Consider the following 26,067-nt stretch of genomic DNA (forward strand, 5'->3'; position numbering starts at 1 on the left):
TACTATGTATCATTATTGACATATGCAGCAGAGACCAGGGCAGTGACAAGAAAAGACAATAAAATTCAATCCAGTGAAATTAAATTGCTGAGAAGTGTGAAAGAAAAGACAAGGAAAGACAGAATGAGAAATGATGATGTCAGGATAGAAAGTGGAATAGAAAAGCTGAATTACAGAACTGAGAAAAACTGACTTAAGATGAAGAATGGAGGAGGGAAGGATACAGGAACAGATGATGGCAGCTAGTTTTGAAAGAAAAGAGGCCAAATGGGAGCAAGGCGGACAGACATGATCAAGATCAATAAAAGAGGAATGAACCTGGAATGAAACAAAATTACAAAAGAAGAATAGCAGAAGGTGAGAGCAAGGTGGACAAGTGCTATATGTGCCCCAAACTGGCTGAGTTGGATAAGGGAAAATGATAATGATAATTCTTGTCTTGAATAAATTAAGAAATGGAGAATTAAGATACCAGCAAAATAAATACAGTATATATTCCACTGTTGTCAACAGTGAAATCCTAAAATTGGATTTGATAATTCTTCATTCTATTGCTAAGAAGGACTTGCTTCCGATACAGAAATATAGAATAGCCTTTCGGCCTTCACAATATACACACTACATCTCTTTTGACCATGAAAACAGACATCCCTGAATCATGCTAAACATTCAAAGAAACAAAAGGAGTGGTGGCTAATGCTAAAGGGGCAACATGTAACGACAAACGACATTGCTAGTAAGTGCAAGTTCGGCAAACAAATTATAGTCTATAGATACTCGCTGTTGACAACAGTGGAATGTATACTGTATTTATTTTGCTGGTACTATTTTCCATAGGATTATTGGTAGTCTTAGCATAATATTATTAATTTTAATACGTTTATTGCAGCCAATGGCCATAGAGAAACATACATACTGATATATGTAGATGATTACAAATTACAATTTCATTTAGATAATTCTCAGTCTGCACAGTATTAACTCTCTTCCAAGCAGAATTTCTTAAGCGACATACGCCGGTTCTCACAAAATTGCACGTGGTATCGATCGCATAGCTTGCCACACAAGGAACAACTACAGTCTTCACATGGTTCATGGAATCGATCCGTGCAATAGACTTTGAAGTGAAAGCCGTGGATCGCGAACCTTGTCACAAGGTGCCTCAGCTTGTAGTTCGCTTCCTTCCAGTCATTTGTCATCATCGCGTCTGTGCTATAGAAGTCAATCCAGATGTCTTTCTTTTTCCTCTGGTGTTCGGAGACTATTTCTTCATAAGCTGGCATGGATGGCAGTCCAAGCTGTAGGCGGAGATCTTCCAAAAGCAACATTTCGCTGCACAACTCTTAGATCAATCTGGATGGGGAAAATTTGGAGACGCCGAGGACTCGCTTCACATACGTGGCCTTAACATTTTCGATGTCCTTCAAGTTCGCTTTTGTAAGGCATTCCCAGATTAACTGTAACCCATACGTAGCTATGGGTATGACCTTAAATTTAAATAGTTCCATCACTGTTCAGATTGAAATCTTCCTGATATGTCTGATATCATTTATTGCAATCAGAGATGTGGCCACTCTATCTTTAACATGTGCAGAAAATGTTCTCCCCTGTGCCCGAGGAGTTATTCCCAAATATTTGAATCTGTTCACATTATTTAATGGTTGCTGGCCCTAGTATATTACGTCCTCTGCTGCTTGCCGTCCTCCTTTCTTGAAGGTCATTTTCACCGTCTTCAGCCTGTTGAGTTGGAGATCGTTGCCATTCGCCCAGTCCACTAGATGATCGAACGCTTTTTGTAGCGAACTGATCGATGTTGAAACCAGGGCCGTATCATCTGCGTACAGGTATACCTTCACGTCTTCTGTCTTCATCGCCTGCACCACGTCGTATGTAGCAATGTTGAATAGAAGGGGGCTAAGTGGGTCCCCTTGTAAGACTCCCGTCGTCTGGTCGATCGGGTTAGAGGTAATAAGTGCGTCGTCCACTTCAGTATAGTTCCTCGAAAGTATATTTTTCACCAGAATCGTCTAGGAGTTCTCTTCTCCTACGAGTTGCACGAGTTTCATCATTAGCTTCGTTCTGTTGATAGTATCAAATGCCTTGGTATAATCAACGAAGATAACGTGTAGTTTCCCTTTTGGATGTCCAAGGGCCTCATTTATGTCGTTCAGTAGACATTCTACTGCTTGGATTGTTGATCGACATTTCCTAAAACCGAACTGTTCTTCTGGGATACACTTGTCCACTATGGCTGTCAGTTTCAAGGTCAGAAGTTTTGCCAGGGCTTTATATAATGTACATTCTAGCGCTATACCCCTGTAGGAATAAGGATTACTCGGGTCCCCTTTACCCTTATACAGTGTTTTAACGCTCGAAATCCTCCACTTGTCCGGAATTCTCCCCTGCTGGAGACATTCATTAAACAGCAGAGTCCATGCCTTTGCTAACATTTGAGCTGAACTCTGCAGGTACTCACTAAAAATCAAATCATGACCACAGCCTTTATTGGGTTTTAGTGTTACAGTTACTTCTACTATCTCTTCTTGAGTGAATGACTCAGTGCTTCACACATTTCCTTGGCCAACAGTTGCATTGCAAGGTCTAGTGTCTTTAGACTGTAACACTTTACTGAAGTAGTCGTGCCAGATCTCCATCGGAATGTCTCTCGGGAAGGTTGGATTCCTCGGCTTTAAGACCTTGAAGGGGTTCTTCTTAGCTTCTTCTACAAGCTTCTCCACCGTTTCCTCAAAATATTTCCTTTTTGTTTCTCTGATCAGCGCTTTGTAGCTCTGTCTTTTCCTGGAGTATTCGCGCAGAGAGGCTTCACAGGGTGACATTAATGCTGCGCACAGCGATTGAATCGTCGTTTTCCTGGACTGGTAACAGGCTGCGTTGAACCAGGGCTTGGCTTTCCTTTCAAATGCTGGTACTACTGTCGTTGCACTGAGTATGATGTCTTCTAGTTCCTGTAGAGCGATGTCTACGTGTCCATGCTGTATGAGCTGTATTGCTTCTGTGACCAAAGGGATGGATTCCTCGATCGTTTGTACATCCAGTGCTCTGGTCCGTTTTATGGTATGAGATGTGGTAGGAATGCTTTGCTGTACAGTAAAGTTTGTCAATACAGGCAGATGCTTCCTGACGACATTCTTCTGTATTCTTTGCACTATGTTTGTCACTTTCTTCATATTTGAGAATACTAAATCAATCGTGCTACTCCCGTTGTGACAGATGTATGTCTTCTCTGTGTAAGAGTTGATCAGACTCAGACCTTCTCCTTGAAGGAATCCAAGGACTACCTCTGACTTAGTATTGTCAATATCGACTCTACAATTAAGGTCTCCAGCGAGTATAACCAGTTCCTGTTGTCCCACCTTGTTGAGTCCAATGCTAATGATATCTATAATATCTTCATCTCTATACCACGGCTGGAAACACACATGATCCAACACAAACTTGTTTTAACCACTATCATCTCAGATGTCTTGTATTCCACAGTGAATGGGTGAAATCTCGGCTTCAGCAGGCAGGTGATTCCACCAGATGGCCTACATTTTAGTCCCTGCAGAGCTAGAACATGGATATTGTAGAAACCTTCAAAATTCCAGTCCTTCGTGAGAAAGGTCTCCATTACAATTACAATGTCAAAGTCTTTGAGTTCATCAGTTGGGGACGTGCTTAGAGCATTCACTGCACCTCCTACATTCCATGTCATTGTTCCGATATTCTCTGTCATAGTTTCCTCCCGAGGATCGGATCCTTGAATCCTAGTATCTCTGAAAAATATATCGTCGGACAACGATCCCTCTCGGCCAAAATTGCGGAAGTTCCACCATGCCCTTGGCTTCAAAAGGGACACCCACTTTGAATGCTTTATTCTCGCCCGCTGTGGTCAGGTCTTCACATTCTTTAGGGACACCCACTTTGAATGCTTTATTCTCGCCCGCTGTGGTCAGGTCTTCACATTCCATCTTCCCTTCAATTCCATTTTATTTTAGATGTTCAACCAAAGTATCTTTATCGACAGATCGATGTATGCAGCCTACATTAAGAAACGCCTTCTATCTCCAGCTCGGAATTTGCTATTTGCAAGTACTTTGGACCCCGTTATAGTGTGCGCTTCCTTGGACTTCCTCCTTAGTGGAATTTTACAAGATGTGCTCTGCTATAGTCTAGTTTAGAAACAAATATATAAGTTACATGAAAATTACTGCCTTCGTAGCATTAACTCAATTTTATTCTTTCTAATCAGTGATCTCATGTCAATCAATCTGCATTTAGGGTTGTTGCTCAGGTGGCAGATTCTGTATCAATTGTTTACCTAGTCTTTTCTTACACAATTTCAAAAAACTTGGAAATTTATCAAACATTTCCTTGATAAATTATTCCAATCCTTAATCCCTCTTCCTATAACCTCTAGCGACCCTATGTATCATATATGATATATTATGAGTTTTATCTTTTTCTGGCGCAGTGTAACTTGCGGTGACCATAAGTATCATAAGGATACATTCTGCATTTTATGTTTGTAATTGTTGTGTCTTCTATTGCAAGGTATAGGCAGCTTCACTGTGTAAATGTCAAAACTTGGTATAGTCCTGGGTGTATCATATATGATACAACTTAAAATAACTCAAGAAATTCCCTCTGTATATTGCACTTTAACATCAAAATGAACAGAAAAGGAATGAAGTTAATATTGTGCTGACCACACAACACCTCGTAATCTGCAGGCTTTCGGGCTGAGCAGTGGTCGCTTGCTAGGCCAAGGTCCTTCGTGACTGTTGCACCGGGGGTGCGGTTGGTTGTAATAACGCAGAATTCTATCAGACCTCTTGTCTACTAGTAGACAAGCGTGTGTTGGTACCGGTATTTCCTGGTAACGTTGCCGATAAGCGATAACTTACAGCCTTACATACTTCAAATGAGAACTCATAATATGTAGGTGGTGAATAAATAGGGAACATGCATGATCCGGGGTTTTAATTAAAAATATGCTAATCTGATTCAAAATTTCATGCAGAATTCAAAAATGTGATCAGAATGTACAAATAATAACTCCAAACATGATAAAAATCTACGAAAATGTCACGTCATGCAAGTACGCGATCTCATTGGTCTGACGTCATCGTACAGGTTGACTGAATTAGCAGACGAAATAACACAGTGTGCTGTGAGAAGCAGGATACACTTCGCGTATTTCTACTTTATGTTAGTGTCTGGTATGGTTAAATTCGAGGTCTATACATTGGATAATAATCTGAGTGGTATATTTTAGACTTAAAATGAATCCTGCGCAGACAGTGAGGCAGAAAACTTATAAATGGTGTAGAGTTCCGATGTGCAATAGCACATCGCATACCATACCAAACAAATTGTTTATAAATGTTCCAAAGACGCTAAAACTAGGCAGAAATGGATTTTGGCGAGCCGGAGAAATGCTGGTGATATATCGGAAAAGTCTACAGTTTATTTTTTTAAAGATTTTAACGTAAGATGAATTTGTTTGAATTTTCAAATCACTTTTCCATGTCAGCTGTTCTAGTGGTAAAACTTTAAATTTTAATGTATTATGTTTTATTTAAATGCTTCAATTACATCTTGGAATATGAAAGTAATAAACAGTGCATTAAATAATGCTGATTATTAAAATATTCTCCAAACCGAACCTATGTTTTGGGTGATCCATGTCAAGATAATAAATCAAAGGGGTTATGAACCATTTTGACAGCTCTAATTCTACCAATATATCTTGGCATGGGACAGTTATGTATGTCTTTATTGAAGAGCTTAATTGGTAAAGAAATTTAGGCTATATCTAAATACTCTATAATGTAACAAAGAATAGGCGTGTACATCATGAAAGGAAACAACGTGAATTTAACAAACGTATAACTCTACACAAAACCAATGCTTGTCTGTTGGGGGTCTTATAAGTTAACAATGCTCAATTATAATAATTATCATAATATTAATGAAATAAATAACATAATTGCACACAGGTGAAAATAGTAATGTAGGTGTTTAAAATATTATCCTACTTAGCCAAAGTTTTAGGTTATACAAGCCAAGTCAATAAACCAAAGGGTAAAAATACCGCGCGAGTTGGCCGTGCGGTTAGGAGCGCGCAGCTGTGAGCTCGCATCCGGAAGATAGTGGGTTTTGAACCCCACTGCCGGCAGCCCTGAAGATGGTTTTGCGTGGTTTCCCATTTTCACACCAGGCAAATGCTGAGGCTGTACCTAAGGCCACGGCCGCTTTGTTCCCATTCCTAGGCCTTTCCTGTCCCATCGTCACCATAAGACCTATATGTGACGGTGTGACGTAAAGCAAACAGAAAAAAAAAAAAGTAAAAGTCACAGCACCCAAAGACATTCCTGTATTGAGCGACTAAAATGTCACCAGGACACTTTTCTTTCCTGATATGCTCAGCTTGTTAAAAGCCAAATGTAATTAATGTTATTGTCTTCACGCCCCGCTAACTACTTCTACGATTTTTGGGAGACGCCGATGTGCAGGAATTTAGTCCTGCAGGAGTTCTTTTACGTGCCAGTAAATATACCGACATGAGGCTGACGTATTTGAGCACCTTCAACTACCACCGGACTGAACCAGGATCGAACCTGCCAAGTTGGGGTCAGAAGGCCAGCACCTCAACCGTCTGAACCACTCAGCCCGACTTGTGAAAACTAGATGAAGTCATATTTATCTTTATCATGTTTAATTTTTTCCCTCCACAAAGATATTTAATTCTCTTGCATGGGCCCCGGAAGCGGGTAGGCCAGTTGTCCCAACCATAAATTTTTTTTGGGGGGAATGATAGATTATAGCCCTATAGTACTATGATCTTTCTTTCTTTCCTTCTTTCTTTCTTTCTTTCTTTCTTTCTTTCTTAATCAGTTTATCCTTCAGGGTTGGTTTTCTCTCGGACTCAGCGAGGGATTTCACCTCTACCACTTCAAGGACAATGTTCTGGAACGTGAGACTTTGAGTATGGTGATGCAACTGATGAGGAGGGCCATTACCTCGCCCAGGCGGCCTCACCTGTTAGGCTCAACAGGGGCCTTGTTGGAGGATGGGAGGATCGGAAGGGATAGACAAGCAAGAGGGAAGGAAACGGCCGTGGCCTTAGGTGCCCGGAGGAGAAGTAGGAAAATACGAAAAACCACTTCGAGGATGGCTGAGGTGGGATTCGAAACCGTTCTACTCAGTTGACCTCCCGAGGCTGACTAGAGCCCGTTCCAGCCCTCGTACTATTTGTTTTCAACTTTCGTGGCAGAGCCGGGAATCGAAACCGGGCCTCCGGGAGTGACACACATTAACCCCTCAGCGTCGCAGCCGTTTAAAGAGCTTCCTACCCCGCGGCCGGATGAGATTTCAACTACGCGCGACTGAAATACATTGATTCACTTAAAGCGTTACTACTAGTATAAGAGTAGCCCGATATTCACGAAATTTGGAATTCCTTATGGCAGAACTATGTACATAAAGATAATTACATAATTGTTTCACATTTCCTTGGTAATTTAGTTCCGAGTGATGGAGTTCGAAGCACTCTTCGAGACAGAGACCCAAGGCACACTCCTGGCAGCAGTACACCGATGTCTTCTTTTCACCGTGTTTTGAACACGCGATACGTCTCTGAGGTTTGGATTTCTCACTCTTGGGTGCTAATTTTCTGATAAAACGAATTTCCTGCAACCTTGGAACTGTATTATCTGATGCGCGCCAGCCTTGAATATTTCGTTTCCCGCCCGAGAAGCGTATTTTGTACTACGTAAACAAACCTTCCATCAGCTGAAACTGATAAAATAACTGCTCAATGTTTGTCGCTGTGACTTGTCTAAATATTACTGGAAAATCTATTCACTGTTGAAAACTTCCCTTTGACCTGTATGCGTGTCTATAGTCTCCTACACGAAATTTCCAAGTACTGGTTCCTCCTCATCGTCACTCTCATCATCTACCACTGCATAGGCCACAGCCACATCATCTATTTCATTATCACTACTGCTAATACTGCCACTACTACTTCCGACTAAACTTTCGTTTGAATTATACAATATTTCAAGCACGTTACTCTCAGCAGGAGCTAGCCATTGAGCGCGGTGCGTCACACAAGCTGATGAAGCTGCAGCGGGACCGAAAGCGGCACAACGAAACAATGAGGGGAATAACATTTATGACGAATCAAACCAACTCGATACATATTTCAGATTAAAAGGTCGATACATCGTCTTTCAAACGAGATATATACCATGCACAATTGCTTCTCGTGTCGTATGACAGAAAGCAGCACTAACTGATGCCTACACAGAGCACACGTGGAGAGTTACGAAAAGACTACAAGCTGAGAAATAAAGACAAATATAATAAATAAACCGCACTCTTAATACTAAATTAGAGCAAAGAACATCACACGAAAAGAAAAACTTCTCAGATCATCATTTCTTTATTTTATTCTGTGGGAAAGAATGAAGGAAACGGACTATTAGAAAAGCAGGGATTGGTGCTCAGACATAATTGACAAATACTTATCCTTGCAAAAGCAACTACACTTTAACGATTTTCACTTCTTATTTAGAACACTGATAAACCCGAAAATGTCTTCTTGGAAACAAAATAATTTGCATATCCATAACACCAAAACTCTTCGTGCTATAGCCGTAAATGCGAAACCATGTATGGGTCTATACCACGTATAGAGGTCGGCGGCTACGGAAGAAAAGGGGGTCTATACCACGTATAGAGGTAGGCGCTGAGGGGTTAACCACTACACCACAGAAGCGGACTAGTACTATAATGCTACCTATATGTTTATGTTAGTGCTGAAATCCGATTTCTTACTTTACTAATGCTGAAAGCCCAAAAATGTAATGTTATTCTTTAATAGGGGAATCAGTCTAGAAGGAAATGTTGAAAGTGATGTGATATCTATCCAGGAAGATGTACAATATTATAGGGAAGGATCCACCTTTCAATACTCCGTAGTAAAAAGTAGTTACAACCTGTTTATTGGGACCGGTTTCAACACATTTCAAGTGTCATCATCAGCCAATTAGCGAAGATCTTAAAACAACTAATATACTGAACACAGGCAAAATATTAACATTGTATCATATTGTAGCAATTCAGTTAATGTTCAAAACACAATAATCACAGTCAAGAGAGTAAACAGAACATCACTATCTTGCGCCGAAAACAAATATATTTGAAGTTCATAAGCAGATCAAGTATGCACTTAAGTAAAGTCGTTGCTAGGCAGGTCTTGTAGGCATTTGTTTCTCTGGCCGAAGAGTAAAAGGTGACGTGAATGAAGTCTTAGGAAAACAGTGTAGGATTTAATTTCGTCAAAATCAAAGTGGATATATAGGTTTTAAAATAATTTAAAACGTTAAAAAAGAATAAAGCCAAATAAAAATATATTAAAAAATGGGAAGAAATAATGAAAGAAATACGAGGTTCAACTCGAAACAACTTGCCGTAGTAATTGATAAAGAAATGATAAATAGAGAAAGGGGGTGGGGAACGTTTATTAGAGGGTGGTGATGGTGGTTATTGTTATTAGAGGAAATAAAATTTGGCAACAATCCTTTATATAACACTAATTCGAGGAAAAAAGAGGAAGAGAACCGACACTTCGAAAAATGAAGATATCGTCTTTTAGCAACGGCTGATGCACAACGGCTGGTAGAGCTCCATGCGGTACTGGATTGTGACGTCACAGCGCGCCGCTTACGTCAGAGGCCGTTTCACTCGCCTTGCGGAAAGGCACTATTAAATATTTTTTTAATGGTAGAAAACAAGGCAACATACCACAATGTAATACGTTTACGTACTATTTCATTGGTGTACTTTTCAAAAAAAATATTTTTGAAAATGATGCATGTTCCCAATTGTACACTGTCTCACGACCACGTTGTCAAACTGCCAATAGCCTACCGGTAAGCCATGCATCGTACATATACCGGTATTATTTATTTATACGCTGTGTAACATCTCGCAAATGTTACCAACCTGAGAGTGTAAATAGTCATATTGCTGTCGCACTTGTATTACGTAACGATGGAACTCTATTACCTCATCTGTGTAGTCTCAAGGTAAATGCTGGCACAAAGATGTTCTGCTCCGCAAACTGAGATTTTGCCGTCTCATAAAACGAATCACCCAACCAATGCTTGCTTTAAAATCCTTTCTGCCAATGTTGAGCATGGCAGCTATCTTGCGAGCTTTGTTCTGAATAATTTCATAAGAGACAGCAGAACCATCATTCTGAAGTTCATTGACATAAGCAATCACACCATTGTCAATTTCGGGATATTTCCCTGTTTTAAGCCCATGGAAAGATTTGGAGTTTGCCTTTGCAGTCATGAGTTTATCTTTTTGTCTCCGCCAATACCGTACTGAATTAGGATCAACGGAGAAATGTCTTCCTGCAGCTTTCACTCCATTTGTATTGGCGTAAGATAACACATTTAATTTAAATTTTGCCGTGTAGTTTGAATATTTCAACATTATGACGACTTGCAACAAATTGACCTAGAAACACGTCTGCAACTTCACTGTTCAAATTTACGGTATGTTGTGACAATGGAAACATTTTTATGTGTAGTACCGCTGTGTTCATTGTTGTCCATTATCAAGTCATTTGAAAGCCGCTCCAGTAAGAACAAACCAGGAGAGGGAATTATGCGAGATATTAATAAAATAATTTTTAATGATGAAAAATCACAGGGGAGGGAAATATGCGAGGGGGGAACTTATGCAATAAAGTCCAAACAAGTAGTATCGGAAGTGAATTGTCAAATTACATCGAACATTTTCTTTCAAACGAATAATGGACTTGTTATACAACTAAATTAAACGTACCTACAGTTCCTGCTTCCACACTAAAGGAAATGTGTAGTGGTAATATAAAGCATTATATCTTATTGTAGGTTTTGCAGAGCTTGTAAAATTTATCAAAATAAAAGTTGCTGGGCTGAGGGACTCAAGACGGTTAAAGCAGTGGCTTCCTAGCCCGAACTTGGCAGGCTTGATCCCGCCTCAGTCTAGTGGTATTTGAAGGTGCTGAAATACAACAGCTTCCTATCAGTAGATTTACTGGCATGTTAAAGAAAACCTGCAGGACAAAATTCCGAAAACCGTAAAAGAAGTTAGTGGGATGTAAACATAAAACATTATTATTATTGTTATACTACTGTTGTTGTTAATAAATAAAAGTTAACAGAAACACTCAAATATTGTAGTTCTTAATACATCAGAATATGTGAAAAGGAAAACAGTGAACTGTCAACAAGTCTGAATTATGAATCTCACAAATCTGAACAAGTCTCCAAATTAGGAACGTGTAATTGAAGGTCAAAAGTTACTGTTCTGTTCCTTCACAGTAACTTATCGAAGTGTCACCATTAGTTCAATGACAAGCTTCCATGTGGTGACACTATGAAGCCCTCACCCGCCCCCACACCTCAAGTCAGCTCTCACAGTTGCAACGGCATCCTAGATATGCGTCGTAGAGTTGCTTCATAGGCAATTTCCACATGGTACACCAAATCATTGAGGAGCCCCCATAAATAAAGGTCTAGTGGATTCAAACTGGGGGACCTCAATGGCCAGCTGACGGGAAAGTACCAGCCAACCCACTGATTCACGAAATGGCAATCTAAAAATTGACAAACTTCAATACTGATGTGACGAGGTGCCCCATCATGCACGAACTACATCTGCTGATGTATTTGTAGTGGAACATCGTCAAGAAGCTCTGGCAGAGATGACTGCTTAAAAAGGAGACAACTAGAGCCAGTCCTGCAGGCAACTCCAATGGTCCAAAAATCTGTTTTCAGAAGATCCTGGTCCAAAGATTTATAGAAAACCTGTACTGGAAATGATCTTGGCGAAAGGCATGAGGGTTTTCTTATGCCCATGCATGGACATTGCAAAAATCGATTATACCCTTCCGGGTAAGGAATGTCACATCTGTAACCAAAACGTTGTGTGGAAAGCCCGCATTACGTTCACGTTGCAAGAACCGGGTACAGATTTCAGCTCTGTAGGTAATCCACTTCTTGGATAGGCTGGTATTGGTATGGGTACAATAACTGTTCATGCAATGTATGGTGAACAGTCCAGATAGATGTACCTACTTGCCTTGGTAAGCTGCTTGTGCTTACAGTCTGTCTCTCTTCGACAAGTATAAAATTTCTTCCTCCCAACGAAGCTCCGCCGGAACATTAATAAGTCCACGACCCTCGATCCGAGGATAAAGCGAGCTTGTGTCCTGGAGCCTTTGGTGCACAGCGACGAATATTTGGCTACTGGAAATATAATACCAGATTCTCTATGGGAATCAACATCTATATCATACTGGAAATATGGCGGTTTGGAAATCCTTGTCTACACAGCTCTCTCGCCGTATGTGCCGATTCTCCAGCTGCTCTATAAACAAGGTGAATATCAGCTAATTTGGTGCAAGTAAATGTCTCCATTATGTATCAACTGACTAAAGTGATGATGTTAGCTCTACAACAGTCCTAGGCTATGGACAGGCAGAGACAATGTGTCAGCAATGATGGTGGGGCAGGTAGTGAAGCCTATTATTATTATTATTATTATTATTATTATTATTATTATTATTATTGTACCGGTTGGTACACCTCTATGCCACACATTTGAATGTTCTGCCTTAAAGTACTCCTCTTACAGGAGAAACTCTGAACTTTAACAACTGTATCAACTCGTAAGTTTTCTCAGAAGATGTCACTACAGTAAATTTTGTGATTACGAAGTTGTCAGTACTGTGTGGAGTTCAACTTGTTTTGTTTTCTATTGATCAAGAAGTGTGGACATTCTCTGATAGATGTCTCTACAAAAAACTATGACCATGCACCCTGGTGTGAAGTGGAAGAACTTTATTTGAAGAAATTTTGTATTCATAAGTTTGTTCTTTACTAAATTTCGTTCTTTCATTGGTGGGTTGGCAATATAAATCTTTTCTTTCCGTCAGTTTTGAAGTTAGCCAATCAATTATTTCTGTAATTAATTTTTGACCAATCATGCATTTCTTCTCCAATTTTGATGTGTAACTTTTAGCCAGCCAATAAACGACTGTGGGTGTGTCTTAATTATTCATGAAAGGTCTCGAATCTTCCCCCAGAGTATAAAAACGGCTGATTTTCCAGTCTCTCCGCCACTCGAACAACATCTAGCCTTGTGTATGGACGAGTAGCAGGAGGCGGGAAGCACCTCTTTCATCCGGCAGTAGCTCTTCAACAAGGTAATGGCCACTTAACCATCTTTATTTCTTGCTAGCTCAGCAGTTTAACCCGCGGGGAAGGTCCGAAATCTTTATTATGTAACCTATCTCTTAAACATATAAAATTTTGTAAAACTTCACATAACTAACTGTAAATCGGGGGTAGAGAGTGCTCTACCCTTTCGAGCTCCCCTTCATTTTGAACTTGAGGTGACTATGTTTTCGTAACCGTTCTTCTAATCTCCCTTAATGTGTTAAATTTATTCTGTATACGAGTCACCTCCACAGTTTGGGAATAGCCCCTGCTTCATCGGCCTAGTGCCTCTTAGGTTTTAAAAGATTTCATGTAGGAGTGCAAGTTCACGCGTCCGTTCTACTTGGTTTTGCGGGCCATTAAATTAACCTTTTTTTTTTTTTTCCTACTAAGGCCCATTAGGTTGGGTACAAGATACCCCTGTTTCATTGTAAGTGTGCCTTAACGGCAGTTAATAATAAAGTCCGTTGTGGCCTTTGATAGGCTTGAAAGATTGAGAGCGGGTCAGCTCTTCTTGTATTTGGATATGTGCCTCTAGGAGGCTTGATATTGCCAGGTGGGAGCAAGTGCTCCATGCAATAATTTCTGCCCTTTGGTAATTTGTGGTTGTGAGCTGAGAGCTCAGGACTTGTAAAAAGTGGGGCTTGAAGCCCAGATCGTTAAAGTATCTCTAAATGTTGGCTTTCCTGGTCTTGTACCTAATTTGTTAACTTGTTATTTGTTGAATGTTCTAATTCTATGTCAAAATTGTTAAGTTTTGCTAATTTTGAAAATATAACCTTTAATTCAATTTTAATCAATATCTCAGCTTTGTAGTTAGACCCATTCCAGCCCGCACCTTCTTTCACCTCTGCTGTTCCACGGGTACCCCTGTAACAATTATTATTATTATTATTATTATTATTATTATTATTATTATTATTATTATTATTATTATAGACTATTCGTCAATGTTCTGCCTAGAAAATACTCTTAAGATTTATAATTATGGATTTCAACAGTTGTATAATTTCTTAAATATGATGAAACAGAAGCTCTAATGCCAGGCTCAGTAGCTCAGGCGGTAGAGAAACAGAAGCTCTAATGCCAGGGTCAGTAGCTCAGGCGGTAGAGTGCTGGCCTTCTAAGCTCAGCGATGCAGGTTCAATCCTGGCTCAGTCCAGTGGTATTTGAAGGTTCTCAAATACGTCAGCCCCTCATCAACGATTTACTGCCACTCAAAAGAACTCCTTCACAACGAAATTCCAGCACCTCATCTTCTCCGGAAACAAAAAAGTAGTTTGTGGGACGTAATAAACTTTATTATTATTATAATATATATATATATATATATATATATATATATATATATATAATTCTCTGGGGCCATCAAGGACCACGTTAAGTCTTGTTGCATTTGACACTGAACTTGGCCTTCTTTAGAGCCCAAATTTCCCTCATTCTTTGTGAGTGGGCCTGCTTACGCTCCCCTGTCCAAGGGGCATCGTGTCTTCTCTTCGGTTGCTCGTCTCGGTTTAGCCCGTTCGTCAATATTTTCTTGCGGAAGAGATCTCTGTTAAGGGCGTCTTCAGCTGAAATATGTAGCATTTGCAGGTCTTCTTTGGTACTTCTAAACCAGGGAATTGTGGTTTTGGGGTTTGAATCAAAAAAGTGAAAGATTTCTTTAGTTAACTTTCTTCCGTCCATTCTTTTCAGATGACCATAAAATCGTGCCCGTCTTTTTCTGATTGTGTCAGTAATTTTCTCTATTTTGCTGTAGACTTCCTTGTTGGATCTCTTTTGATGGATTCCATTTCTGTACTTTGATCCCAAAATTCCTCTCACAATTTTGCGTTCTCTTTTCTCCAGTTCTTCAAAGAGTCCTTTGTTGGCATTTAGAGACAGGGTTTCGGCTGCATATAGAACTACTGGCTTCAGAACTGTTTCATAGTGACGTATCTTGGTGTTTTGGGAAAGGCATTTTTTTTTGTAGATTGTGCGGGATGCTTGGTAGGCTATTTCCAGTTTGTGTACTCACTCCTGAAGTGCTTCTTTGTCCAGTCCATTTTTCATGATGATCTCACCCAGGTATTTGAATTTGTCTACTCGGGTGATGTCCCCGTATTTTGTATGGAGTTTTGGTGGAGCCTCTTCGATGTTAGTCATTACTTCTGTTTTCTCAAACGATATCTGCAAACCAGTTTGTTCGGCAATTTCCGTTAAAATTTCAACTTGAGCTCTAGCGGTTTCTATGTCGTTTGAGAGAACAGCAATATCATCGGCAAAAGCTAAGCAGTCTGTTGAGATCCCCATGGATTTGGTTCCTATTCTCAATGGACTGTAGTTGGTTTCCTGTAATCTCACCCGCCAGGTTCTGATTATCTTTTCAAGAACACAGTTGAAGAGTATCGGGGATAGCCCATCACCTTGTCGGACTCCTGTTTTGATGTCAAAGGAATGCGAGACACATCCGTGGAACTTCACCTTGGATTTTGTATCGGTCAGGGTGGCTCTAATTAATGCCAGCAGTTTCAAATCAACTCCAAATTAATTTAAGATGTTTAGCAGGACTTCCCGGTCAATGGAGTCGTACGCTTACTTAAAGTCCACAAAGACAGACACATACTGCTTGGACCTTAGTGTACAATATCTGATGATCGTTTTGAGATTTTGGATCTGTTCAGCTGTTGAGCGACCTTTTCTGAACCCTCCTTGGTATTCACCTATTTGATGTTTGACTTTCAAGATGTGGGCTACCACTAGACTTAGGTTACCCCTTTTCGATAGTTGGTTTAGTGAACATCAAGCCTTAAGCATTTTGAGCTGCAGCCAATAACCAAAGGAGAAGCCTGGTGTGTTGTCAAGGCTGCTTCACAAGCTACTGCCCTGGCCTCTGCCACTGCCAATACTGAACAGATGATCAGTGGAGATGGTAGCCTAAGGTTTAGAAAATTGAAGTCCGGCTTTGTGGCTAAATGGATAAAATACCTTTTGTCCGATGGCCCCGGTTCAATTTTCAGAATCAAACCCCTCATACTGTTAATTCTCCTGGCTTGGGGACTGGGTGTTTATGACGTCGTTACCATTCATTTTATCCTCATTAGGGCACCACCAAGCCTATACAGATGTCATGCAACATTATTATTATTAAATAAAAATGTTGAATTTTACAGCGGTTGTACCCATCGTTCACTGGTTAATTGGCTTCCTCGGGAGATCGGTGGTGGTGTCCGACCCATGATCATGGGTTCGATTCTAACAACAAAAGAGGGCACTAAACCTGAAAGATTGCATTTCATTTTAGCAGATCTGCCTATGAAAATAAGATTATATTACTCTTATAACAGCAACCTTGCAGCGTCTTCCTACAAGGATGTAGAAGTAAATGGGAGTGAAATACCAGCACTGTGTTATCCATACAATTAAGTTAGAACGATGAGGTGAGGAAGTATATACGATGAGTAACGCATGGTTTAAAGCAGTGGCGATCTGACGGTCCGAAGCCTAGCACACCTATCCCCCGCGGACCCCGCGCCAATCCGGCATACAGCAGGAAGCCGCGTGTGGCAAGTCGAGGGAAAGGGGCGAGAGTCTGGGCTGCAATATCAGCCTCCGAAGCCTTGTTCTCAGAAATACGTGTGTCATTTTTTCTCATTGCTTTGAAGGTTTGTAAATGGAAGAATGTGTCAGATGCTTACATTATAATGAACTTTAGATTTCCATCGTTCGCATTTGAGGTTTGGGCTTCACTGATAGCCTTGGTAGCCCTCAGCATACGCCACTGCCTAAGTCCTCAAAGGAAAAATTCTTCGTTTATACATTTACGATGGTTTCCGTCTTCAAAATCGCACGAAATATTCTACACACAAACTTATGACTCGCACTGTACTTTTCTTGGAAATCATACCTCTACGCGCATGTTTGGTAGCGTGAGCAACCTGGAAGCTTACTCTTTGGTGTTCTGTACTTCAGGTGTGACTGAGTTGTAATAAGCATCACGAGATTCATGAGTAGTGAACATGGGTGAAAGAAAGAGAACAAGCATTACGATTGCTGAAAAATTACGAATTTTGAGTGTAGTGAAGGAAAGAGGCAACATGAAATGAGTTGAAATTGCTAAGAAATTGGGGATTGCTCCATCTACCTCAAACCGTCTACCTCAAATACTATTGTAGCTAAGGCTGCGGAAATTGAAGAAAGCACGCGTGTTAGGTGTTACAACAAAAAGCGAACCTGCATGCAGGGTGGAAACTACGAACGCCTGGAAGATTGTTTATTACAGTGGTCCAGGCAACATAATCAGTGGACCAATGCTTTGCAAAAAGGCAAGTGAACTAGCAATCAGACTTGGTGTAGAAGATTTTAGTGCTTCATCGGGCTGGCAGCACAAATTTAAGGTTAGACACAGTATCATCACTCATAATGTGTGAGGGAAAGCAGAAGTGTCGATGCCGAGACTGCGCAAGATTGGAAGGAAAACCGTTTGAAAGAACTGACATCTTGATTCGCTCCTAAGGACATTTTCAACGTGGATGAGACAGGCCTCTTTTTTAATGTAATGCCTGGATGTACAATGGCATTCAAATGGGAAAACGTCACAGCAGGAAACAACGCTAGTGATGGAAGAGAAAAACTGCCTCCGCTGACAATCGGCAAATTTTCAAAGCCGCATTGTTTTAAAAACATTATTACGCTCCCCATGAAATACACCAACAATAAGAAATCCTGGTTCACTATGAAAGTTTTTGAAGACTGGCTTTGAAGTGTGGATGCCAAAATGGGAGTGAAAGGTTGTAAGATCTTATTGTTCGTGGATCGATGCCCAGCACATCCTTCTATTACTTCATATATGAAGAACGTGACTAGAATTTTTCCTGCAAATTCATGAGAGAGCTGCAGCCACTTGATCTTAGAGTGATGCACAACTTCAAGTTACATAATCGTACAATGCTGGTGCAGCACGCAATCAGATTTGTAAACTTTGGAAAGAAGGACGAAATGAAGATTACGGGCAAGATTTTTCTCATTTGTTTTCTCTTTTGATATGTTTATTCATGTTTATGTGAAATATTTGCCCTAGGACTTCGCGCAGTACCCTGCATTAAGGGCCATTTCACACTAGGCGACAGGAATCTGTTACCAGCCGCCCGTGCTTGTGGAACATTATTTTAAATGGAACTCTCCACACAGGGCTAATCTGTCTCAGCGACCGACCTTGAAATAGTTCACTCCCACTACCAGCAGCTGAGGCAGATTTCGCAAGCCCACTGGCGACAGCTGGTAAAATATCACTATGCACTGGGGTCTTCACATTCTTCAGTTGCGTTCCATTCAGTACTCCCTTCAGTGATTGTGCATTTCATTTTCCTTCGCGTTATGGATTCCATTTCAAAATACTACAAACTGTACTAAATTATATTCGGTATGAATGATGTCTGGCTTCTTGGCTAAATGGTCAACCTATTGGCCTTCAGTTTAGAGGGCTTCGTGTTTGATTCCCAGTGGGACCAGAAATTTTAACTGTGTACAGTATGGTTTGTCTCTCTCCCCTTCATATTCATACAACACATCATACTACGACTACAGAAACATGCAATAGTGAACGCACATAGGGTTGGAGTCAGAAAGGACATTCGGCCGTAAAACAGGTCTAGATTCACATAGGCAACACAGTTCACACCCGCAACCCCACAACAGTGGGAAACATGGTAGAAGAAGAAAAATAATCAGTATGATATATCTAAACAAGTGAACCAAATAAACATGAAAGATTTCATTATACAAATTATACAACCATCTGGAACTTAAAATGCAACGAATGTAGCAATAGAGTTGATAACAGAAATGCAGGGTCTCAAGTAATGACCATCTCGGTTCAACTACCTCAAAATTAAGACCTACAAACAACAAAATAAGCCACAAGTTATTCTTTCAATATGCAACTTCTTGGAGATCAAATCAATCAATACTGATCTGCATTTAGGGCAGTCGCCCAGGTGGCAGATTCCCTATCTGTTGTTTTCCTAAATGATTTCAAAGAAATTGGAAAGGACCTACCTGTGAATTCTGCTACGAGCTGTTTCAGCAACCAGAACAAAGTCTTCTTCCGGAGAAAGAACCACGCCATTTGCAAACTGCAGTTGATCAATAAGAACTTTACTCTGTTTTGTCTGAGGATCATATCTGAACAGCCTAAAGAGAAAAAAAATATATATATACACTGTATACCGACTCTGAATTAAGTGTGTAAACATGAATTATAAGCAGAAAATACAAGTACGGTACCCTCATCAGCCTTTTTCACTATACCTGACTCATCTCCCATTCTCCACCATGGTGTGAAAAGGTAACTGGTAATACAACATCCACATGACCAATACTACAATCCTGGTTATATCATGATGCACAGCAATTCATTGGTCAAAAATAACAACCACCAATCATAAACTGCCCGACAAAAAAATCTAAAGCACCCAGAAAGGGAGGAGAAAACTACATGAAATTTCACGTGTTGAGAGAGTATGTGATGTTATTTCAGTGATTAAAAAATTTAGTCAAATTTACGAAGAACTTGGCAGTACGAGCCCATTTATCAGCATGACGTTGCACCCCCTCTGGCCTGGATTCTTGCATTGATTTGGTTTGGGTGTCAAAACCATTGTATCCTCTCCTGAGGAAAACTTGCCCAAAACTGTTTTAACTGGACCTTGATATTCTGGATACAGGCAAAGGGACGGAGTTTATGTCCGAGCTGGTCCCGCACGTTCTATCGGGGACAGATCTTGGGATCTTGCTGGCCTTGGGAGTACCTCAACATCACGCATACAGTTCATAGACACAGGTGTTGTGTATGGACGGGCATTGTCGTGTTGAAAAAATGGCACCACGTTACTGTACTGTAGCATGAAAGATAACACAGGACACAGGATGTCCGTGACATACTGTTGTGCCGTCAAGAGTTCCCTCAATCACTACCAGCAGCGACTGGAAATCATACCCAGTGACTCAGCACACCAAGACACCAGAAGTAAGACCGCTGTGCTTCTCCAAAACATGGGACCTCTCCCCACGTCGCTGCCATACTGGGAGATGATGGTCATCCAGGGTAGTGCAGAACCGTGATTCATCAATGAACACAATGCAATGACATTCATCAGCAGTCAATGCGTCCTGGTCAAGGCACCACTAACAACATCTTCAGGGCTGCCGACAATGGGGTTCGAGCCCACTATCTCCCGAATGCAAGCTGACTATGTATTCGACAGTAATTTCCAAGTCCAGCTGATGCTAGTCTCCGACCAATGGTGCGGGATGACAAAATGTTGCAGGGAGTCCATTACTTCTTCTCGGATGTCAGGCGCAGATGTGAAGGGGGGTTACGATATGCCTGATGCACAATACAGCAATCCTCCCTTGTGGTGGTCAGACATGATTGACCAGAACTTTGACAAGTATGCCAGTCCTCACATTCTCATACAGTCCAACATCGGGCCACTGTCACATCCAAATGAGCCTCCAATCTGGATACTGCACAGTTCGACTAGCCCTACCAAGCCTGATAACACCATTAAACACAAACGACAGTAACGTACTCTGCTGACCATTCTACTTGTCACAGAGAATTGCATCTTACTGTAATCATTTACATACCCACTGATGGTGTGTACGTATAAGAAGTTACATTGACATCTGACAATTTATTGTGTGTGCTTCAATTTTTTTGTCAGGCAGTGTAGTTGCAAAATTCTTGTAGTTTTATGTGGCTGCTTATATTATGACCACTACCACAGGACCTCCAGTTTTATGTGGAATCCGAATCATAAGAATGTGACCTTTAATTTCAAAAATTCCACATGCATAGGCCGAGATGGCTACCTTGGTGAGAAGCCAGTGACTAGACCACCAAGCTCTAATCCCCCAATCATAGTTGCATTTTATGTAGTACCAAATAATGTATTCTTACTTGCACAAGTAATGACAAACTACCATATTTACGCGAATAATCCCCGCACCTTAACTTTAGGAAGGCCCATTTTGAAAAAAAAAAAAAAAGCCAACATTGACGCAAATAAAACCCGCACCCCAATTTCGTGCCTCAATTGTTTTTTTTTAATATGTGGGGATTATTCGCGTAAATACGGTATTTCTTTAACAGCATATCCCAGGCCTCAAGATTATCAAAGATCAAATCTACAGCAAGAATTTTTTTAAAAAACTTCAGCAGAATCCTGGCACACTGTGAAAACTGTGAAACTGTGAAAAAATTCATGGTTATGGTTTCAGTCCAACTTGTGGAGTAGTTGAAAAGAAAAAAAAAACGCAGAAGCGACCCTCCCTCAGTAGGATTGAAAAATGCCCTTCCCAGTGAAATTTTGAAAAGACAAGAGGCAGAACATTAGAGGGTAAAACATAATGTCACATATCATGCTATACTGCTTGTCTGCAAGCTAACAGAGCATTTCTAGCACTTGCTGCAAAGAGTTTTATTAAATGTTTTCTTCTCATTTGAGTAAGTCATAACAGTTGATTTTTGCTATGAGTGAACACTAAGTGTGTGTCAGAAAGAGAACTCCAATTTACCACCACTTGGCATGCAGGAAGGACAAGGATGGAAACTATTTCTGATTCATCCTATACTTTATCCTGACTTCTGCAGGTTATCCAGCTTAATATATAGGAAATAGTATGAAATCCTACTCACCAAGCAGAGTGGCAATGCGTGTTCATGTGGTACGGCTATGGAGCCAAGCTCTCCATTCCGGAAGAGAGTGGGTATGAACCCCACCATCAGCTGACCTGATGGTGTCCTGAGAATGGTTTTCTGTCGTATCCAATTTTCACTTCCAGATAAATGCTGGGACAATTCATATTCATAGGCCACAGCAGATTCTTTCAACCTCCTTACCCAAATTCATTCACCATCATTCATTTCATTAGCTCTTCAACTGAGTATGGCATCAGGAAGGGCACCTGGCTACAAAAGCATGCCATATAATTTCATCTCACCCCATCCCCAAACCCATATCAGGACAAAGGACTAAGATTGTCATTGCAGAGTATAACAGCAGCACCTATGGAACCACAAGAATTACGCTAGCAAAGGGAGCTTTTTTTCCTTTTGTTAGTACTTTAACACATCGGCGATGCAAGGATGGGAAAGCGATAGGATTGGGACAACAGGAGCCGTGGCTATAAGGTACAGCCCCAGCATTGCATGACATAAGAATGGGAAACAACTGAAAAACATCTTCACAGTAACCAACAGTGGGATTCAAACCTACCATCTCCCAAATGTAAGCTCACAGCTATGCAACCAAAACCGCATGGCCAACTCGCTCAGCATCTTCCAAATTCATCACAATTCAAATATACATATTTTCACATGTATACACATTTTCACAGCATAACTATTGCGCTTTCTTGTACCAAAACCTAATTGAATTTTGCTGTAGTACTTTGTTTACCAACAATAAAGTCAAATTAAAAACAGCAGCAGCTAGACTTAATACTGTGGTAGGAGCAATTACCCGCTTTTAAATCTCACTGTACATTACAATGTAATTAATAATTAATGTTATTTGTTTTACGTCCCACTAACTACTCTTTTAAGGTTTTTGGAGACTCCGAGGTGCCGGAATTTAGTCCCGCAGGAGTTCTTTTACGTGCCAGTAAATCTACCGACACGAGGATGACGTATTTGAGCACCTTCAAATACCACCGGACTGAGCCAGGATCGAACCTGCCAAACATTACAATGTTTCAGATCGAATACATTAATTTATATTGAAATTCCTTAATATTCCGTGTCTAGCCAAGGGCTCCCTAGAGTATGGGCAGTGCGTTTGCCCCTTACCCTGAGACGCTGGTTCAATTCCTGGCTCGTCCAAGGATTTTAATCCTGGACTGAAGGCTGCAGAGGGTTCTCTCAGCTTCGAGACCAACTCAGGTGATGTGTAATATGAGAGGGAGTAGTCCAAGTTTTCAAAGCCAAGCAGTACAGTTCAGGATGTTGTCGTGCTGACCACATGGCACTCCAATAACTGGAGGCTATGCGTCTGAACAATTGTCTTGATAGGTCTAGGCACAGCACACTATACTAGCGGTGGGAACGTTCGTGGAGGGGGTTAAGGCATCAATAGGCCTAGCCACATTCCACTCACGCACTGAAGGCTGCTTGTCAGAACTAGCTTTAGCCATGCACTGTGATTTTAGCCTATGCATATTTATTTTTCGGAAATGAAATGCTGGTAAAATGTTGTGTACTAAGCCGCAAAAGTAATTATACCATTAAAGGTGCTGTAAGCGAGTACGTATCGATTTTCATTTTCCCAAAAGAACAAGAGTTACATTAACAGTGGGTGCAGAATATTATAAGAAAAGACTCGGAGCCTTTGTCCTAGGGTGTCATGTGTATTAAGCATTTTGAGTCGAAATGTACACAGTATGAAGTTTCCTATAAAGATGCCAACAGTGAGGAAAGGGTATTCGTGTATGACAGATCAAAACTGAAATCTGGTTCTTTACTATTTTTGATAGATTGCCTGCATATTTATAAAATAAAATGCCATTTAAATGAAAGCATCCAGATGATAGAGCCTTGGAGATTGAAGAAAGAAAAACAACGACGAGGAAGAGACATCGAAAAAGGCAGCTGCAAATGATATCCGTTACTTTCAACAATGTGTACAAGAAATTTCTGGTAAGCCATCAGATATTGAAATTGAAAAAAAGGAGCTTAGCTTTAAACTGTTCAATGACAAACTTATTGTCTATGCAATAAAATTTGATTCCATGAATGTTAAATCTATATATATATATATAAAATAAAATAAGAGTTTGTCTGTACATTGCTCAGAATTTGAAAAGAATGGTATTTCTGTATCGGTCATGTCCACAGTAACAAGGAAATGCACTTTTTACTTTTCCGTAATTTCTGTCTGTCTGTCTGTCTGTATGTATGTATGTATGTATGTATGTATGTACAAGGACGGTTTGAAAAGTTCTCAGAATCACCGCTAGATGTCAGTGCTAGAGCAACAAGGTTCCCGCGAAACAATCACACATCCTTTGTGAGTGAACACGTGGCGCGTCAGTGCTCTAGCTGCAGGAGTGTGGTAGTGAAGACTCTTTGTTGTTGTTCCCGCGTAGTGATTTGTGACAATGGGAAAAACTGAGATTCGAGCAGTGATTAAATAATTTGTAAAGAAAGGTATGAAAGCAAAGGAAATTCATGCTGACTTTCAGAACACACTGGGGGACTCCACTCCATTTTCAATTGTTACCAAGTGGACCAGCGAGTCTAAATTTGGTCGGGAGAGCTTGGATGATGATCCGCGTAGTGGACGGCCAAAAAGTGTTACGACCCCAGAATTTATCGCAAAAGTGCATAAAATGGTCGTGGAGGATCGTCGACTGAAAGTGCGGGAGATTGCTGAAGCTGTAGGGATGTCTTCTGAATGGGTAGATTATATTTTAACTGAAGAATTGGGTATGAAAAAATTATCCGCAAGATGGGTGCCGCGGCTCTTGACAATGAACAATAAACGCACCAGACTGGAAATGTCCGAACAAAGTCTAGCCCGTTTTCAGTGCAACCAAGATTTTTTGCGCCGGTTTGTGACTACAGATGAAACTTGGGTCCACTACTATACCCCAGAGACAAAACAGCAGTCAAAGCAGTGTAAACATGCTGATTCACCACCACCAAAGAAAGCAAAGGCAGTGCGTTCGGCTAGAAAGGTCACGGCCCCAGTTTTCTGGGATGCAAAAGGCATTCTGCTGATAGATTATCTTTCTACTGGTAAAACAATTATGGGGCAATACTATGCAAACCTCCCAGACCAACTACAGGAAAAGATACGCGAAACAAGGCCTGGTTTGGCAAGGAAAAAGGTCATCTTTCATCAGGACAACGCTCCGCGACACACAAGTGTTATTGCCATGGCAAAACTTCATGAACTGGGGTACGAATTGTTGCCACATCCACCTTATTCACCTTATTTCGCACCATCAGACTTTCATCTATTTCCTAAGCTGAAAATTTTCCTCGGTGGACGGAGATTTTCTACAAGGGAAGAACTGACAGCCGAATTGGAGAGGTCGTTTGCAAGCCTGGAGGAATCTCATTTTCGAGATGGGATCAAGGCATTGGAACATCGCTGGACAAAATGCATTAGTCTACAGGGAGACTATGTTGAAAAATAAAAGCAGGTCCACCGAGGTAAGATACTTAATTCTAGTACATTCCAAGAACTTTTCAAAGCACCTGCGTATGTATGTATGTATGTATGTATGTACACGCATCACTAGAAAACTGCTAAAGAGAACTTAATGAAAATCGGTATGCAAAGTTGGGGAATAAGTCACTACAATCTAGGCCATAAATAATTTTATTCACATTGATTGAAATGGTAGTTTAGGGGAAGGACTAAAATTTAATTTTCAAATATTTATGCTATTAGTAGTCCTATCTTAATAAAAATTGGTATGCAAAGTCGGGGAATAAGTTGATACAATCTGGGCTATATATAATTTTATTCACGCTGAGTGAAATGGTAGTTTAGGGGAAGGCCTGAAACGTAATTCTTAAATATTTACATTATTAGTGGTCCTATCTCATTGAAAATTGGTATGCGAAGTCGGAGAATGAGCCACTAAAATCCACGCTATAAATAATTTAATTCACGCTGAGTGAAATGGTAGTTTAGTGGTAGACGTAAAATTTTATTCTCAAATATTTATATTATTAGTGGCCGTATCGATAAATACTACATAACTAAAGTTATATAGAATTAAATTT

At 40.5% G+C, this 26,067-nt stretch overlaps 1 protein-coding gene across 2 annotated transcripts in view; it reads right to left on the bottom strand.

The window, feature by feature from the left end:
• Window positions 1–26,067, bottom strand: part of LOC136863906 (adipocyte plasma membrane-associated protein Hemomucin) — a 163,299-nt gene that overhangs the window by 59,237 nt on the left and 77,995 nt on the right. For both annotated transcript variants that reach the window (XM_067140319.2, XM_067140318.2), the window contains exon 6: window positions 19,326–19,460. In XM_067140319.2, coding sequence (XP_066996420.2) covers window positions 19,326–19,460 — 135 coding nt within the window. The remainder of the gene's footprint in view (window positions 1–19,325; window positions 19,461–26,067) is intronic.

This window comes from Anabrus simplex, chromosome 2, assembly GCF_040414725.1.
Source record: "Anabrus simplex isolate iqAnaSimp1 chromosome 2, ASM4041472v1, whole genome shotgun sequence".
Taxonomy (NCBI): domain Eukaryota; kingdom Metazoa; phylum Arthropoda; class Insecta; order Orthoptera; family Tettigoniidae; genus Anabrus; species Anabrus simplex.